Source organism: Dermochelys coriacea, chromosome 4 (genome assembly GCF_009764565.3).
Source record: "Dermochelys coriacea isolate rDerCor1 chromosome 4, rDerCor1.pri.v4, whole genome shotgun sequence".
NCBI classification, from domain to species: Eukaryota; Metazoa; Chordata; order Testudines; family Dermochelyidae; genus Dermochelys; species Dermochelys coriacea.
In genome coordinates, this window is record NC_050071.1 from 119752568 (window position 1) to 119769764 (window position 17197).

The 17197-nt window shown below is 40.4% G+C and overlaps 1 protein-coding gene and 1 long non-coding RNA gene across 7 annotated transcripts in view; one reads left to right on the top strand and one right to left on the bottom strand.

Annotated features, from left to right (window-relative positions):
- The window catches only part of EVC (EvC ciliary complex subunit 1), a 79329-nt gene extending 68175 nt beyond the window's left edge, over nucleotides 1–11154 (top strand). For 2 of the 6 annotated variants that reach the window (XM_038399541.2, XM_038399545.2), the window contains 6 exons: nucleotides 2988–3194; nucleotides 3998–4142; nucleotides 6576–6687; nucleotides 7620–7746; nucleotides 8348–8441; nucleotides 10078–11154. In XM_038399541.2, the coding sequence (XP_038255469.1) occupies nucleotides 2988–3194; nucleotides 3998–4142; nucleotides 6576–6687; nucleotides 7620–7746; nucleotides 8348–8441; nucleotides 10078–10154 (762 nt within the window). In that variant the 3' untranslated portion in view covers nucleotides 10155–11154. Of the gene's footprint in view, nucleotides 1–2987; nucleotides 3195–3997; nucleotides 4143–5808; nucleotides 6688–7619; nucleotides 7757–8347; nucleotides 8443–10077 lie in introns of those variants that run through there. The other 4 variants (XR_005292569.2, XM_043512458.1, XM_043512459.1 and 1 more) reach the window with 4 other exon arrangements.
- On the bottom strand, nucleotides 750–13210 carry LOC122459702. The gene is made up of 3 exons (XR_006280551.1): nucleotides 13040–13210; nucleotides 3805–3812; nucleotides 750–761 (listed from the first exon to the last, which is right to left on the bottom strand). It is a non-coding gene; the product is annotated as an uncharacterized LOC122459702 (long non-coding RNA).
- Between the last annotated feature and the right edge of the window lie 3987 nt (nucleotides 13211–17197).

Below are 17197 nucleotides of genomic sequence, written 5' to 3' on the forward strand. Positions count from 1 at the left end.
TTGGATATTATAAATAATGCCTCAGGTTAAAACAAACACATTTTTACCACATTCTTCCTGTTTTTTCATTTAACCTACCTCCCACTTGATACCCACAGGGACACTGATCTGCAGCAGAGACTATGTTCTCCAGCAAGATTCTGGATAGATCAGGTGCAGGGCATGAGGCATGTCCTTTTCACCCTCCCCTCTTGTACTGCTCTGTAGAGGCCAGCCACAAACTGGCCCTCTACAGAAGTGTACAGAACAGCACCTTATGATTCCCCCTGTCACAAGAGAAAGGGGAAGGAGCAGACTAGCAAAAAAAGACAAAATCCAAGAATGTTAAATGGGATCCTCCAAAACTAGACTCCAGAGCCCTTACATGAGCAAGGGTGGGAGGGGATAACTTAGATTGTCTGACAGAGTCTGTAAATTGTTTACTTTTTAAAGTATTTTTTAAAACTCATTTAAATTTGAGCATATGCCATTTTAGATGAGCTGCTAGATAGCGTAATGGGGGCAATGAATCTTCTAATTTAGTATAAAAATGTAAATGTCATTCAGGAAAACAGCAGCACAAACCCAAAGTTCAACTATGATGAGATGACATTTGTGCTTTGTAAAAAAAGAAAAACAGGTAAATAAAATTCCCGTTGGCTTAAGAAAAGAAAAAAAGAAATCAGAAACATCTGCCTGATTATAAATAAAGATGTGTCAAAACAGTCCAGCGTTAACATGGGCACCCTCACTCTCCAAAATACCTGTGGGTAGTTATAGTTCTACTCTAATTTCTTACTTTCCGTGAGGAATGTAGTTACTTCGAGCAGCTGCCAGATTAATTTTATTTTGTTGGAAGCTTACCCTCAAAATAAAAAGAAAGGGAGAAAGAAAGAAAGTGTGTCCACATTTAATTCTAAACAACATTGGTTTGAAATGCAGTTTTTGTGAACACTCTCTTCAGTGTTGTTCTGTTTTATCCCATCCTATCCCCTTACTCATATTAGTGTCAGGTTTCAGAGGGGTAGCCGTGTTAGACTGTATCAGCAAAAAAAACGAGGAGTGCTTGTGGCACCTTAGAGACTAATGAATTTATTTGGACATAAGCTTTTGAGGGCTAAAATCCACTGATTAAGTGAGTTTTAGCCCATGAAAGCTTATGCCCAAATAAATGTGTTAGTCTCTAAGGTGCCACAAGGACTCCTCGTTTTTTCATATTAGTGTGATATTTTGAAAGAACAAGATGCGTCACAGCATAAGGACTCAATCTGAAGGATTTGAAATCTGCTGTAATCATGGGACTCATCTGAATAATCTGAGCTCTACATAACATATTGTTTTTAAATACTGAACTATTTCTCCTGGAAGCTGTCTGCTATAATGACAGTACCTTGCTCTTATTTGGCACTTTTCATCAGCAGATCTCCAAGCGCTTTACAGAAGAGGTCAGTATTAGGACTCGCTGGTAAACAATTCAATTTTGCAAGAAGTTTCAAGGTTTCAAAATTAATTTTTGTTCCAATGCAGAACAAAAATTAGAGCTTCTGGAATTTTTTACAAAAAACATGAGAGACAGAGACCAACCATTCCCCACCACACACCTCCCCAGCCAATAGCCTAGTAGTTAGAACATTTACGTTGGATGTAGGAGACCTGGTTCAGTTCCCTGTTCTGCCAATTAAGAGCGAGTTGGTTTCTCTCTCTCTCTCTCTCCCCACCTTCAGAAATTCCAGCCTGGACCTGAGAAACTTCCTGATGAAATTTTCATTGAAACCATCACATTTGCACAAAACATTTCAGTTTTGGCAAAACAACAGTTTTCAATGGAAAAGTTTTGTTGAAAATTTTTCAACAAGCTCTAGTCAGTATCATTATCCACATTTTACAGATGGAAAAACTGAGGCACAGAAGTGAAGTGACTTGCCCAAGGTCACTCAGCAGTGAGCTATGCCATGTTATGTGTTAACTTTCTATATGCTTACAGGTGGGTAGCAAAGAGAATTTGCTTCAAAAATCTGGTATCTTTTCAGTGCTTCCCATTTGGGGGGACTTCTTGGGATCCAGCAAATCCCTAGATTGCTGTGTGTAAGCAGTACCTGACCAGCTTCTGCCATCACTAATAGGTATCAATTAAGTAAATAGCATTTATAGCAGACAGAGTCAAGGGATATAGAAATAATTGCAGTGCTTGGAACATGTTCCTTTGTAGAAAGTCTTTTTACGTTACTTATTCTCTCTGGCTTTTACTGAATATATGTTTAAAATGTGCCTCATTTTCCCCTTCTCTCCTCCTATACCCTCTGCTAGAGAAAACAGGTGTTTTGCATTACTGTTCTCTTGAAGGACCTTACAATTTACTGCCCTCATCAGCCTCTTATCTGAGTGCCTAAGCATAGTTCTTACTTAGTGTCTTGCACTGCAAAGGATCCCAAAGTAGTTTTCCTACTTTCCATATAAAAATTGCTTCATTCAAAATGCAACTGCCTCTGGGATGAAACACATCATCCTTTTAACAGTGCCTAGCAAAACTGAACAACAGTTTAGGACAAAATAGAAAAAAAATACAAAACAATTGAAACTATGGTAAGCAATTGTAGTTACCCAGATTGAAATAAAGCCAGGTCATTGAGGTTAGCACACTAGCTGTTGAAAGTAGTCAAGACCTCAATTTCAAATCTCATCTGAAAGAGGGCACCTTTACAAACACACTACCCCCTAATAGTACACATGGTGAACATTCTAAATACACAACCACTCACCCATCTCTGGAGGGAGCCAGAAATAGGTACATTTAGATGTAGTCAAAGATAGCCTTGTTGCAGGGGTAAAAGGAATTTCCTTTAAAAACCATATATACAATAGGATCAACTTTGATATAGCTATTAAGATCAATAGACTTATCCCAAGGATGTCTGTCTCCTAAAGAATCAAGAGTCTAATGTCCAGTTATTTGGCATTAAAGGTATGTAGTGGAATGTTAGCTCTCATAGATTTTATCTGATTATCAGGAATCTCACATTCTGGAAGAAGAGGAGAAGTTGGAGGAGGAAACTCAACAAACACGTTTGGAATTTCATCAGCAGTTAGTTGCAGAAATTCAAGAAGCTCTTCAGCTTGTGCAGCAGCACATGGAACAAGTGACTGGGCAGGCCTTGCTCCAGCATGCCCGGCAAGAAGCTGCTAATCAAAGCTCTGAAGACGGAGAGGACTTCAAGGTATTTGATCAGCCTTTTTAGGAAATGGGAAATACTTTGTCCGATAAACTGGAGGGACACTAGAGTAATTTATTATCCAGCATAAGAAAGCATCACAAGCGGAAGAACTACAACCTGTTATATGATCTAACAAATGCTGTATAGAGATGCAGAGCTCTTCTGCTGACTCATCCTGGCAGCCAGACCAGGTCTTAGACCCAACTCAGGAGCATAAGAGAGTTGAGAGCTCTCTCCAAGACAGATTTAGTATGGTTAGGAGCATATTGGGACCATTTACTACCCAACACTACCCATTTACGAGGAGTTTAAGGTTAAATACTATGAATTAAACAGAATTATTGCCAAGTCAGTCAAGATGAAAATTGGTTTACCCATATTAAAGTATATATCAAGATTGACGAGATAAGAGGAGAAGCTGCTTAATTTACTGTACAATGAAAAAATGGGAGAGCTGTGTGTGCATTGTAGCTCATTAGCAGTCTAGGGTGGAATGGGTTATGGAGACTGAACCCCTCCATCATAAAGGGGTCCCCTCCAGATGCAGATTGAAGCATATTAGTAGGGAAGTTTGCACTGTCACTATTCATATTGTACTGTTCTGTGGATAAACAGAGGGCCCTATTTTCCAGAACATCAATCTGGCACATTTCACAAGTACTAAATTCACAGACATGCACTTGCACACATACACACTCATACTTAGAAAATGAAGATTTCTGCAAGTCTTCTATTTTGCTTCTTAAGCAGACAGACATTTTAGTTATTCCCTTAATAAATTCATAGCTACTTGTACTGTATTGCAGGAGAGACTGACAGAAGCAGCTGTAGAGAGTGTATATGTGACCAGCAATGGTGTCAATAGACTGGTGCAAAGCTACTACCAGCAAATAGAAAAAATCATGGACAGGCATGAAGACAGAAAACTTCAACAACTGAAATCCCTTCAGGGTATGAAGAATAGCAGTAATTATATGGTGTTAAGCTTTACAGTTGACAAATGCCATTAATGTATGTGCAATATGTGACAGGGCCCCCTTCTTTGCTACCTGGTAAACCTCACTGCCTGGCCAGTTCACGTGGTTCTGCAGTCACAAATGTATACCAGGCTATTTATCTTTTGCTAAGGTGTATCCTCTTACATAAGAAAACTATGCAACATTGGTTTGTAGCAAGGACAAGCTTCCCCTGCAGCCCACCCCCACCTAAGCTTCCTTCTCAGCCACCTATGCTTCCTGTTTCCTCTCCTTATATTCTCCTCCCCCACCCCCACCCCCAAATTACCTTGTTAACCCAGGTGACTGTGACCACCTGGGTGGCAATCCCCTACCAGAAAGTGTATAATTGCCCTCAGCTGGGCCTGCAGCCTTCCTGAGGCTGCAACACTGTCAGTGATCAGGGTGCTGCTGTTAGCACCCTGTCACAGCATATAAAGATATCTTTAAATATCACAGAATGTAACAGTACATCACAAAGTAAATTGAATTTGTAATTTGCTTGCACCTTCAAAAACAATACAAAGTGCTGGAAGTATAATAATTATAGGCTTTGGTTTCCAAAATGTTACCAGTTTACCAAACTCAGACCTTGGCTGTACCAGACAATGACCACCACCTCCCATTCAGTTTTCTATGCTGAAGCATGCGATACAAGGGGTAGGAATGCATTTTAGAGCCTGCATTGTTGAACAGAAGCCATGCAGTAAAGCGTCCCGGTATGTGTCATTCAGGGTCTGATCCTGAAAGATGCTGAGTGAGTGCCCTCAACTCTTGAAGGCTTTGGCCCTAATTCAGTAGTGCATCCCTAGTCAGCTCTGAACTTAAAAACCTGCTTAAATCCCAGTGTCTTTGCTGGGCCTAAGCAGCTGGCTACAGTTAAGCATGTGCCAAAATATTTTCCTAATAGGGATGTATTTAAGCAAATGTCTAAATGGTTTGCTTAAGCAGGGCCTTGAATATCACTCATGACTGAGTGACAAAATATAGAGTGAGAGTTATGTCAGTTGCTCATTTTGTTGTCTGTCTGGGTAATATTAATGGTTCAACACATCAGTATTACTACTTACAAGCTGTGTGAGATTTAAATTTATAAGCAGCTGCTAAGAATGTGGTTTTGCTCTTTGATTGAAGATCCAGTTGGGGGGGGGGGGGGAAATACTGTCATTGCATTACTTGAGTATAAACCTACTAGCATGATAGAGCAGAAATTTATTTATGTTGGTAATAAAAACAGGAGTGTATTAGGCCCTCGATAATACTGTCTAGACCTGTGTTGCCCAAGACACACCCAGTGAAGAATCACAAATCAAACAAAAAGCAATCATGAATTACTAGAGTGAAAGAATAGTGAAGACCCATGTGCTTTTACTGCTATCCATCTTAGGTTTCTAATATCTATGAACCACTTCTTCTCTTTTGTGATTCTTGTTTTTATTGTGTTAGGAGACAGAGTTCTATAGCACTTTCATCTATCTTTTAATGCTTGCCACTGGCCATTAACCATAACCTGCCTGAGAAACTTCAAATTGGTACATTTTCTTCAGATGCTGCCCTGTGACAGCTGCTTCTTGCTCCTCGCTTCTTGTTTTGCTTTCTCCTTATCTTACGGTCTACTCTAGGTCCAACCGTGCCTGATGTACTGCTTGGAAACTGCTGCCATCTCGTCCACTTGGAAGTCTGCCGTACTATGTTCAGGAGAGGATTGGGCTTGTGTTTGCATCAAGTGCTCCCCTGTACTTAGGAAAACAAGGAGCCTGCTGCAACAGTTAGCACAAGTGGTGCCTGTACTCTTCATTAAAGCATAAGACTAATAAAACTAAAGAAGTTTAGAACCCGGGGACTACATCCATTCCTTGTTTTTTACTTCAGTGTAGTTAATCCCAGAATGGATTAGGCCCTTGAGTTTAGCTGGGCTTGTTCTTGCCTTCTTCACCACCCCCTCAAAAAGAAATCAAAAGGGGTACGCCTTGAAAACTTCACAACCTAGTTGTTAGCATGAAGGACTTGTAGCTAGCAGAAGTCTAGATTGTAACCTGGGCTGAGTTCTATGACCTGTCACTTGACTTTCTTGTGCATCAGTCTACTGGAAAAAGTGGATAAAAATAATAATTGCCTGAAAATTACCACCTACATCTGAGCCTGTCTGGAAAAGTGAATTACAAAAAGACTGACCAATTTTTCAACAAATTACAGTAGCATAAGTATACACACCAGGTGTATGTAAGATGTACTTTACACATTAAAACAGCACTAACTTTGGAAAGACTGGCATTGTATTGAATTGTGCCGATAAGAAAATTAAATTAATATATTGTCACAACTCAAAGTAAAAACGTCACAGGATTTGTTATTTTGAGCAAAAGATTTTACAGAAATGTTATTTTAGCAGAAAGAACTGAAAGTAACAGACTCAGAAAAAAACTAGAAGAAAATGACCAAACCTTGAAAGTAAAAATGAATCAAAGCACCCTGAACATGTCATCGGCAGTCCATCAAAGGTGAGAGCAGGCGGGAATATTACTTATTCTTGATATTTAAATCTTGAGAGTTGTTTCGGTTTTGTGAACTGACACACTGTGATTAAATAACTTCAAACAACAGACCACAAAAACTTGTTCTTGACATTTATTTGTGTTTTGCCTTTAAAGAAAAAGGAAAGTGTATTCTCAATTTGTGTGTATCCGAGCTCAGAGAATTGCTCTGTCACTATTAAAGCTGCCCCTACCCCATATAAACCTGTCCTGCGACCCCAGGTTGAGAAACACTGCTCTAGGAGATCAAAGGCACTAATAGTTCTCAGGAACCTCGTGAGTGATTAATAGCGCTAATAACTGATCGGAGGAAAGAAGCATTTCACATTCAGCAGAGTTACAGAAATTCAGGTTCTACTGTACTAATATTAATCTTTGGCCAGCAAAACAAGTCAAGCAAAGAATACATTTGCTAATACAAGTTTGGCTTAGTCTCAACTAAGCTGTGTAATACCAAGAGTGAAATTCCTAATTCTTTTCTCTTCCACAAGTAACTCCTCTTGGCACGTGGATGATACAGGGAAAGACAAAAGAGCTGATTTGAAAATACCATGCAGAATATAACATTGTTTTTTATGTCAGCCTCTAACCTTAGAACATTACAAAAGAGGGCCTGAATCTTACCAAAAGACTATCCAAAGCAACATATGCCCCTGCAGTTTGGAGGAAGAGCAAATCTACCAAAAAAGAAAAAAAATCATATTGCATTTAGTGACTATGGAAGCTGTTAAAATTAATTGCTTTGGCAAAATTAATGGTCTCTTTATGGCTGCCAGGGGTTATTTTAGTAGTTGGAATTTCTCACTCTGTAAGAAACTTTCTAAATAGCACAAAAATAGATCTAATCCTTAGGTTAAACTCGCTAAACCCTCTTGAACTAGCCTGCTTTCCTTTACCAGGATGTTGTTACAACAACAAAAATTCTTGGCTCAGTTTGATGTGCAGCAGCAAGTTCGTCTGGACTCTCTAAAACAGAAGATATTGGTATTGCATCATCTAGAAACACAGCTTGAAAATCAGCTAAAGGTAAATCAAGGTAAAACAAGTTGCAGGTATAGCTAGCTGAGGACCTGCACCTGCTTCTATTGAAGTCAGTGGCAAAACTTCTGAGAGGCTCTGGGGGCTTTTTCCAAAGCCCATTGAAGTCAACGGAAAAATGCCCCATTGACTTTAGTGGACTGTGGATCAGGCTCTCTAAGTTTGCAGAAGCCTTTTCAAGAACAGATCAAATAATGTGTTAAGTCCAATCCTCCTAAAGGGTATTGCATTTGCACAGAATACATTTGATGAGTAGTTTTTATTTTAATATGCCTTTTTCTCACCTCAAATTCCCTCTGGAGCCAGTTGTGAGCATGCCCACCCTATCAATGAGAACATTTTTGTCATCTCCACATCACTTTCTCTTTGCTGAGCAAAAGCAGAGGATATAGCCTTCTTATTATTACTACTACTAGTACATACTTCGGTTCACAGATGTGACCCTGGTGACTGCCTTGCTCTTCACACTTCTAAACCCACCTGTCCTCTCCATGAGTAGGCTAGGATGGCCTGGAATCAAACTGTTTGAACTTTGTTAGCATTCTTCTCTTTTTATAAAGTATCATAATAAGTCTTCCTTTGTGTTCAGCAAGCAGAACAGGATTTCATCACTGAGCTGGCTGCCTTGGCCCGAATTCCCCTCACAGTGCGCAAGCAGCCTTTAAATAGAAGCATTCAATCAGGTTAGTGTTGAGATGCTTGCTTGCTTGCGGTTTTGTTTTGTTTTGTTTTTTAAAAGCTTCATACATGGTAAGGGATTTGCAAATTATACTTACACCGTCTTTTCTTATAAAATTAGCTCTGAAAACAGGCAATATGTTTAGCCAATTTAGATTCCAATCTAGGCTCATATAGGGCCTCAGATTTTCAGGCCAGCACTTTTACCCATTTACCATCCCCAGATCAGTATACTCAGTGGGAAAATAGAGAGAAAGGTATTTAAAAAATAAATGCTCTTGGGGACCCCTCTGTTTAAATGGATTGAATTATTTATCTAACAGAGGACCCTCCTAAGCTCTTTCAAGCCCAGGACATTAGTTCACTGGCTATCCTCCTATCTGACCACACTAGGAAGGATATTCTGAAAGGCACAAATGGCAGTGAGGCACCCATCTCGCACTGAAAATCAATGGGAGTTGAGGACATAATTGCCATTAGTACCTTTGAAAACCTCCCCCTGAATGGGAAAGGGTTCCAAGTTATCTGCCACTCCTAGCTGAAAGTGGTGGACTTTCCTGCTGGATTATATCTGGTAAAAGATAGATATAGGCACCAAATAAAAAGATTCAGATCTGAACATACATCAGGGAAAAGAGAGAAACTCTGCTAAGTAGAGCTGCTTCATGAAAGTTACCATATCATCTTACACATTTGTGTGAGTCTTACCAGAGATATATCCAGCAAGTTAAGGCCTTAGCTAGCTTAATTCTTCAACCCAGAATTACTTTGACACCTTCAGCATCCTCTTCAGAAACACCTGACCATAAAGAAGGACTCAATTCACAGATTAAAGTTATTTACAATCAAACAGGCATCAGAACTGAATCACCCAGGTTTCTCTCTCTGAATGGGGAGGAAGGAATAATCCTCCTTCATTCCCCACCAGCAGCCGAAAAAAGTAAACTCCTATGAATAAGTACAATCATAGGGGCTTTGCATACTTACAGGAATTAACTGCAGCCTTAATTAATTCACTGTTTAAACTGGCAGGGACAAATTTGTTAAAATGAATCTAGTTTTGTGCCCTCCATTGTGGAGCCAAAACTGCAGGTGCAGTTAAATGAGCATGCAACCTCCAGAATGAAAATCCCTGACCATGTTGAATCCACTAATCGATTGCTGAAGTGAAATATTTAGGGTGAGGTTTCAGTTAGGAGCACAAGTTCAATTAAGAGTCAATGGCACTAATACTCCTAATTAACTCATTTAGGCACTTTTGAACCCACCCTATCTCATCCCCATGCTATCATCCTCCCCGCAATCATTGTTTGTGGTTTAACTATGAATGCAAAACTAGAGGCATAGTTGAGACCACACAAAAATATGGATCATTAACATCAAGTTTGTCTACATGTTTCCTTAAAATTACAAAGCAATGGCCTTTATTCTTTTGGTTGTAGCTCACAGCAATCTCCATTAGTTTGCTAATACACTTATCTGCTTAAAAACTACCTAATTGTGGCATAATGTCTTAAAGCACATTCTAAAACATGTCAGCCTTTGACAGGTGTGAAAAGAAAGACATGCTCACTGCACGGTAAATCATAATTGAAAGAAGTTACTGTGGTGATTTTAACCCACATTTCCATGCCTTTTCAGGAAAAAGCCAAAAATCAAAAAGGAAGAATCCCCACTCCTGGGGAAAAGAGGATTCTGGTGACTTCAATGAAAAATGACCAGATGCCTCCCAGGAACAGACTTCTGGATCAATCAGAAGCTAAAATGGATGCCTACTGAAAAGCATGTTTATAATAACTGATAAAAAATCTGTTTCTTAAGAAAATACATTGATTGAAAAAATATAGTATCTACATTCTTTCCTCTTTTGACCAGTATTCTTGTTAAAGCATGAACATACTCACTCTTCCCCATCATCCTTTTTAAAGGGAGGAAGAGCTTCTAAATTTGGCTTCCTAGTTTTTTTTCTTTTTAATTTTCACTTTAATTTTAGATAACAATAAGAAATTGTATGTTTCTGTCCAAGCTTGGTATTCCTTTCACTGTGTTTCTTACACATGGGGATAGTTTCACAGCTGGTGTAATTCAGCCTAGGTCTATTGAAGTCAGTGGAACTACGATGATTTACATCAGACAAAATCTGGCCACTAGTATCTAAATAGCCACTGCCTCTGTTTCCTGGACAAAAGCAGGTTTGTTGGTTGTTGGCTTCTGGAGGATCAGAGCTGACAGCTTTTGCTATCAACATAATCACTGTTTGAAACATCTCCTAGGGTGCTAACTAGACAAGTAGAAAGAGGCTCAAAGCTGAAGTGTGCCAGCTGCTTACTGGGGGGATAGCTCAAACTGGTTCACTGATTGCTGGGGCTTAATGCATTGAACAGATCCTTCTGACAGGCATTACAAATAGTTGCTTCTCAAGAACCCTATGGAGCCTTTAGGAAGAGTATTTATCCCCAGAGTGACCTTGGGCTGGGTTTGCTTTCAGAAGATGGCTCTTGTCCCTGATAGCATGATTACCATGCTTTCTTGCACCCTGCTTTCCTTCAGCAAACAGAAGACATTTGTAACAGGGGGAAAGAGCACAGGGCACATCAGTGTATATTTATCTTGTATGTTTTGGCAGGCCTAAGTCAGTTGCAGCCAGAAAGTGAAAGCCTAATATTACAATGTAACAAACTCCCTTCTGTTATTAAAATGGAGAATTTTGGTCTGAAATTTTATTTTGTTGGGTTTGTTTTGTTTTCTAATCAGAAACAAATTGCAGAGGCAGCATTAAACTGAAATTGATCAAGGGGAGAATTCAAAGATGCAGAAGAGGTGCAACATGTAGTGAAAACAGTTCTCAGAATTGTCTGTCAGCCTGACTGTTGAGTCCCAAAGCATTTTTCTGGACAAACTGAACTACTGCAAATATTTACTGAGCAGGATCATTGGGGAACAAATAAGGACCTCATTAAAAATTCTTATTCCACAACTGTGAAGCAGTATAAACAAAACTCCACTATATGGAGATACAGCATGTAGCCATCTTCCTTAGGCTGATAATGCAACATTCCTACTTGGTTCTGTACAAAAGAACAGGAAGCCAGCTTTGTCCACCAGCTAGAGCGCTGAGAAAGGTTTCCTTTTTGTGAAAAGTAGCTGGACTTGCAGAAAGTCCCCAGCTCGCTGAAATCAAGGGGAAAAAAAAGGGTTGGGGGGGGGTCACCGCCTCCAAAAGGAGAGCTTATTAGAGCTGGGGGGGGGGCGGGAGGGGAGGAAGAATATTCTGACCCTTTGGCCAGCCAGGATCCAGGAATTAGAGTTCCAGATTGGCATAAAAACTTTGCATGGTAATGGGTCTCTCTTAAAAATCTGTGCCTTTAGGTTGAATAAAGATCTGAGTGTAGCCACAAGCAAATTCAAGCCCATCATGTTGGGCAGTGGTACAAAGGGGGCCTCTTTCTGGCAGGGTGGGGATGGGAAACGAAGCCTGGAGAGGATAGATGGTAGATCTGAAAGGTCAAACTACAAAGTAAACAAAAATCATTTGTAAGTATTGACTGATAATAAGCAGTATTAGTTAACAGTAGACAGCATTAAAAATGAGGAGTAACCATAGCAAGGCCCTCATTGCAAAAGTACTGTCCACTGCAGCTCCCATTGAATTCTTCTGATAAACCAGGCAAACAGTTTCAAAAGAAAAGGAGTACCGGTGGCACCTTAGAGACGAACAAATTTATTAGAGCATAAGCTTTCGTGAGCTACAGCTCACTTCATCGGATGCATTTCAAAAGAGTTTCAAAAGAGAATGCGGAAGCAGTGTGCATTCATAACCCCAGCTGAAGTCAGATACTCCGCACTTCTGGAAATCAGATGGAGACAACAATTGAAAACCTGACAAGTGTTTGAATAGATAAAAACTTAAATCTAGGGGAAACCTGTGACAAAGTGACTTGTTCCCATAGAAACTGGAGCAAGTGACAAGTGAAGCCCTGTTACTAGAGAGGGCTCTGTTTGAGCAAGAATAGTACTCAGCATTCAAAGCAACAGGTATTTAAGCCCATGATTACTGAGGTGAGATGACTGTTGATTAGGGCAACAGAGCCCAACCACTCTCATTGTAAGAAACAGAGCTGACACTGATGACAAACATTTCCTTTTACATTCCCCCCCCCATCCTTTCCTTATCCTGGGGTACTGCATTTATTTAGCAGAACCTAAGGCTCTTATAGGCCCTTTCCACCTAGCATCTCAGGTCAGATGCATCTTTCTGAGCCATTAAAAAGCAAGGAAAAAAAGAAACAAACAGTTTAAACCATCACTAAATCCCCCCTCCTCAGCTCTTTTGGCCATAGTCCTTGTACAGGCCTTCTAGCATATTCTGCTGATCTCTTTAGAGCCTTTCCTAGCAAAGGTCAACAGGTTATATACTTCCTGATATGTAAGGCCAATTAACAAGGGCCATCTCCCAAAAGTACTCCTAAATGTTTAACCCCTGTTGGTCCTGGATACTACCCTGTAGTGTGTAGAGAGGAGTAGTACATTTTATTTCCAGGGACCAAATTATGGTGCTTTTACCATGGCTGGTTTCTCCCCTAAATGCCAAAAGAGCCATCACAAAGCCATCAGCCAGTGCAAATTGGTGTGTCACTCCGTCAAAGTCAATGGAGCTATGCCACCGTCTGAGGATCTAGCACAATACTTAGGTAAAGGGTTGATGCAATGGCACAATGTGGAAGTTATTACCGTTAGACAAAAGCATGTTACCATTATTGCAGGTGACATTTCCACTTAGCTTCAATGTAGGCTCTTACCTTGAATGTCTGGGTTTTGATCAGTGGTTCCCATGCAGAGCTGGTAGCATTCAGGCTGCAACCAGGTGGTAGCTATGCTGATTAAAATTACAATGGTGGCACACCAAGGGCTTATGGAGTTTAGATTTGGTGTGCTAGTGCTTAACATTGGAATGGCTGTTTTAGATTAACAGAATCAATAAAAGTCTAAAAGATATTTAAATGGACATGAGATGTCTACCGTAAATACAGTAGAGTGGGATTTGATCTATTTTTTATTTTATTTTGAAACAGTGTTTTACATATTGCTGTTTTTCTACTTGCACCAAGATGTAGAAATGTTATTCTTCATGGCTATCTCAGATTTGTATGTTATTATTATTATTGAGAAGAAGCAAGATGTAGTATCTGTTATATTTTTGCATTCCCTAGTCTTTAAGTCAGCTTTCAGTTTTCTGCGTGCTTTTTTATTATAGTTCATTATCTTTCTCCTTTTTTAAAAAAATTTCATTCCAAGCAGCTAATTGTTGTTGGCTGCATACAGTACCTAGATAATGTATTTAACTATGTTCATATCATATGAAATGTGTATTTAGTTAATCAATTGTAAAGTTTTCCTTAAAAGCACCTTTTAACCTATTTAAAATAGATTTATACTTTACTAATCACAACATGGTCCAGTGTTCTGTGTATTAAAGTACAATATAGTGTTTGCAGTTAATTTCTGAAAATGGAATAACCAGACCATGCACTTTATTAAACATGTTACATGCCACTGTAAATAGGTTAATCATTCTGTCAGTTAAGATCAAAATAATGCATGGTCTTTCCAAATTATACCTCTTACAGTGTTTTGCTCTGCTATTTGAATGGATTGCTGAAGTGCAACATTCATATTAACCTACTGGCTATACATTTTACTCACCTATTTCTCAAATGTTTTTAAATTGATGGAACATATTTGCCCATATCTGAGAATGGCCCTGCTGACCCTCCTCAGCTATCAGAGCTATGTAGCTAGCAAGAATGCAGTTTTTAAGGTTCAAGTGGCACATGCATTTTATACACTATTGTAAATTATACAAGAAAGATGCAGCATCCCATCACAATTAATATGTAGTTTAATCAATAAAACCTAGTTGCATTATAGCCATTGTGACTCATCCAGAAATTACTGAATTTTAATAAGAGAGACTGGAGATGACATTTTTTCTTCAGGAATGTGGAAATGTGCAAAAGAAGATCTCAAAATTTAGCCAGCAGTGCCCCCTTATGGCAGCGAACATAGTTGTTCTTCCTTCTGATAAAAAGTAGATCCAGATTCTCTGGTAGGGCCAAAGAGAGCAAATGTAGCTTCACATCACCTTTCATTCCCTGGCTTTTAGGGCTGGCCAGGGACTATGTCAGCTCCCTCCCCCACATAAGACAGAGAAGCTCCAGGGTTGCTCTAACTCAGTGTTTCCCAAACTTTGGATGCCGCTTGCTCAGGGAAAGCCCCTGGCGGGCTGGGCCAGTTTCTTTACCTGCCATGTCCACAGGTTTGGCCGATCGCGGCTCCCACTGGCCGCGGTTTGCCGCTGCAGGCCAATGGGGGCTGTGGGAAGTGGCACGGGCCAAGGGACATACCTGCCGCTGCTTCCCACAGCCCCCATTGGCTTGGAGCGGCGAACCGCGGTCAGTGGGAGCCATGATCAGCCGAACCTGCGGACGTGGCAGGTCAACAAACCGGTCCAGCGCGCCAGGGGCTTTCCCTGAACAAGCAGTGTCCCAAGCTTGGGAAACACTGCTCTAACTTATGCCTGGCTTCCCCTGGCCACTCCAACTGCTAGAGAATAGAACCATCTCACCCATCCCCTCACCTTTTCCCCAAAAATGCCATCTGTGTCTTTGCCACTGTCATAAATGTAAAGGGAAGGGTAAACACCTTTAAAATCCCTCCTGGCCAGAGGAAGAACCCTTTCACCTGTAAAGGGTTAAGAAGCTAAAGATAACCTCTCTGGCACCTGACCAAAATGACCAACGAGGAGACAAGATACTTTCAAAGCTGGAGGGGGGAGAAACAAAGGTTCTCTCTGTCTGTGTGATTCTTTTGCCGGGAACAGAAAAGTAATGGAGTCTTAGAACTTAGTAAGTAATCTAGTTAGATATGTGTTAGATTCTGTTTTGTTTAAATGGCTGAGAAAATAAGCTGTGCTGAACAGAATGTATATTCCTGTTTTTGTGTCTTTTTGTAACTTAAGGTTTTGCCTAGAGGGATTCTCTATGTTTTGAATCTGATTACCCTGTAAGGTATTTACCATCCTGATTTTACAGAGGTGATTGTTTTATTTTTTCTTCAATTAAAATTCTTCTTTTAAGAACCTGATTGCTTTTTCATTGTTCTTAAGATCCAAGGGTTTGGGTCTGTGTTCACCTATGCAAATTGGTGAGGATTTTTATCAAGCCTTCCCCAGGAAAGGGGGTGTAAGGTTTGGGGAGGATTTTGGGGGGGAAAGACGTTTCCAAGCGGGCTCTTTCCCTGTTATATATTTGTTAGACGCTTGATGGTGGCAGCAATAAAGTCCAAGGGCAAAAGGTAAAATAGTTTGTACCTTAGGGAAGTTTTAACCTAAGCTGGTAAAAATAAGCTTAGGGGGTTTTCATGCAGGTCCCCACATCTGTACCCTAGAGTTCAGAGTGGGGAAGGAACCTTGACAGGGTTCCTCACACAAGGATTTTCTCACTTCCCTTGGAAAATTATTCTGTTGTCTAATAGGACAATTCCATTCTTAAAAATATTTTCCTACTAATCAACTTAAAATTTTCCTTTGAGTTTCAACTCATTACTCCTAGTTATTTCTCCCTTTTTTCCATGGTAAATATGCCGCTCCCACTTTGATGGTGACACTCTTCCTGTACCTATAGACTCTAATTCACTGTCCACTGTCACTGCTTGAGTGGAATTCACACCTGTGCAGAGGGCACTACATGACTTAAGTCCCACTTCAGTCCTTTTTTGAGGGTGTAACTGGTTCATAGTCCTTTTGCTGCCTCTGTGCACAGGAGTGAAAGTCACCCTTTTTGCATTACAAAATTTTCCGATCTCTTCACCACATCGTGAATACACTTCACAGGTATTTTTCCCCAGGTGGCGTAGCTCATATTATCTAAGCAGAATCTTATTGTGTTACCTTCTGTCCATATTTCTAACCTCGCAGTCTCTTTGCATTACTTCCCTGTTTTCACATCCTAATGCAGTATCGTGTTCAAATGTCACTAATATAGAATCATTGAAATGTAGAGCTGGAAGGGGCCTCGAGAGGTTATGTAGTCCATCCCCCCTCTGCTGAGGCAGGACTAAGTATATGTAGAATGCTGCTTACCCCTTTTCCTGAAGGATCAACAGGGATGTTAAACAAGACCGCACCTATTGTCCTCTACTAGAACCACCCCCCAGCTCACACCATCATTGTATGTTGTTAATCTCTGTGTTCATCTGATATCTTTCAGTCCTGGTGACAATATCCTTATCCAAACCAATTTGGATTACTATTGTGACCATGACTGTATAACTGTAGCAGGTTTCACTCGGAGGCCAGCAAGCCCAGTAGACAGGCTGTGGTTCAACAGCCTTCCTGCCAATTTATAGGGGGTTTCACTCAGAGTCCAGAAGATGTAGTGGTCAAGCCATGGTCCATCATTTCCAATACTCCAGAGTTCTCCAGCAAGATGGAGTGGGGCAGGGCACAGAAAAGGTAGGTGAACCCAGTTCCTGCCTCTCCACTGGGTCCCAAGCCAGGGCCAAAGGAGGAGAGGCATGGAATGTCTCAGTTCCTTCTTTCTAGTACACCTGCCTAGCTTCCCCTGGGTTGCTTAATACCTCCCCTCTGTCTTTTCAGTATGGGCCATGAGCCTACTCCCCCCACTCCTAGCAAGAGTTCCCAATCAATCTCAGCAGCATAGTTTGTCAAATATATTTCCTTCCACAGTGCTTAGTGGTTCTC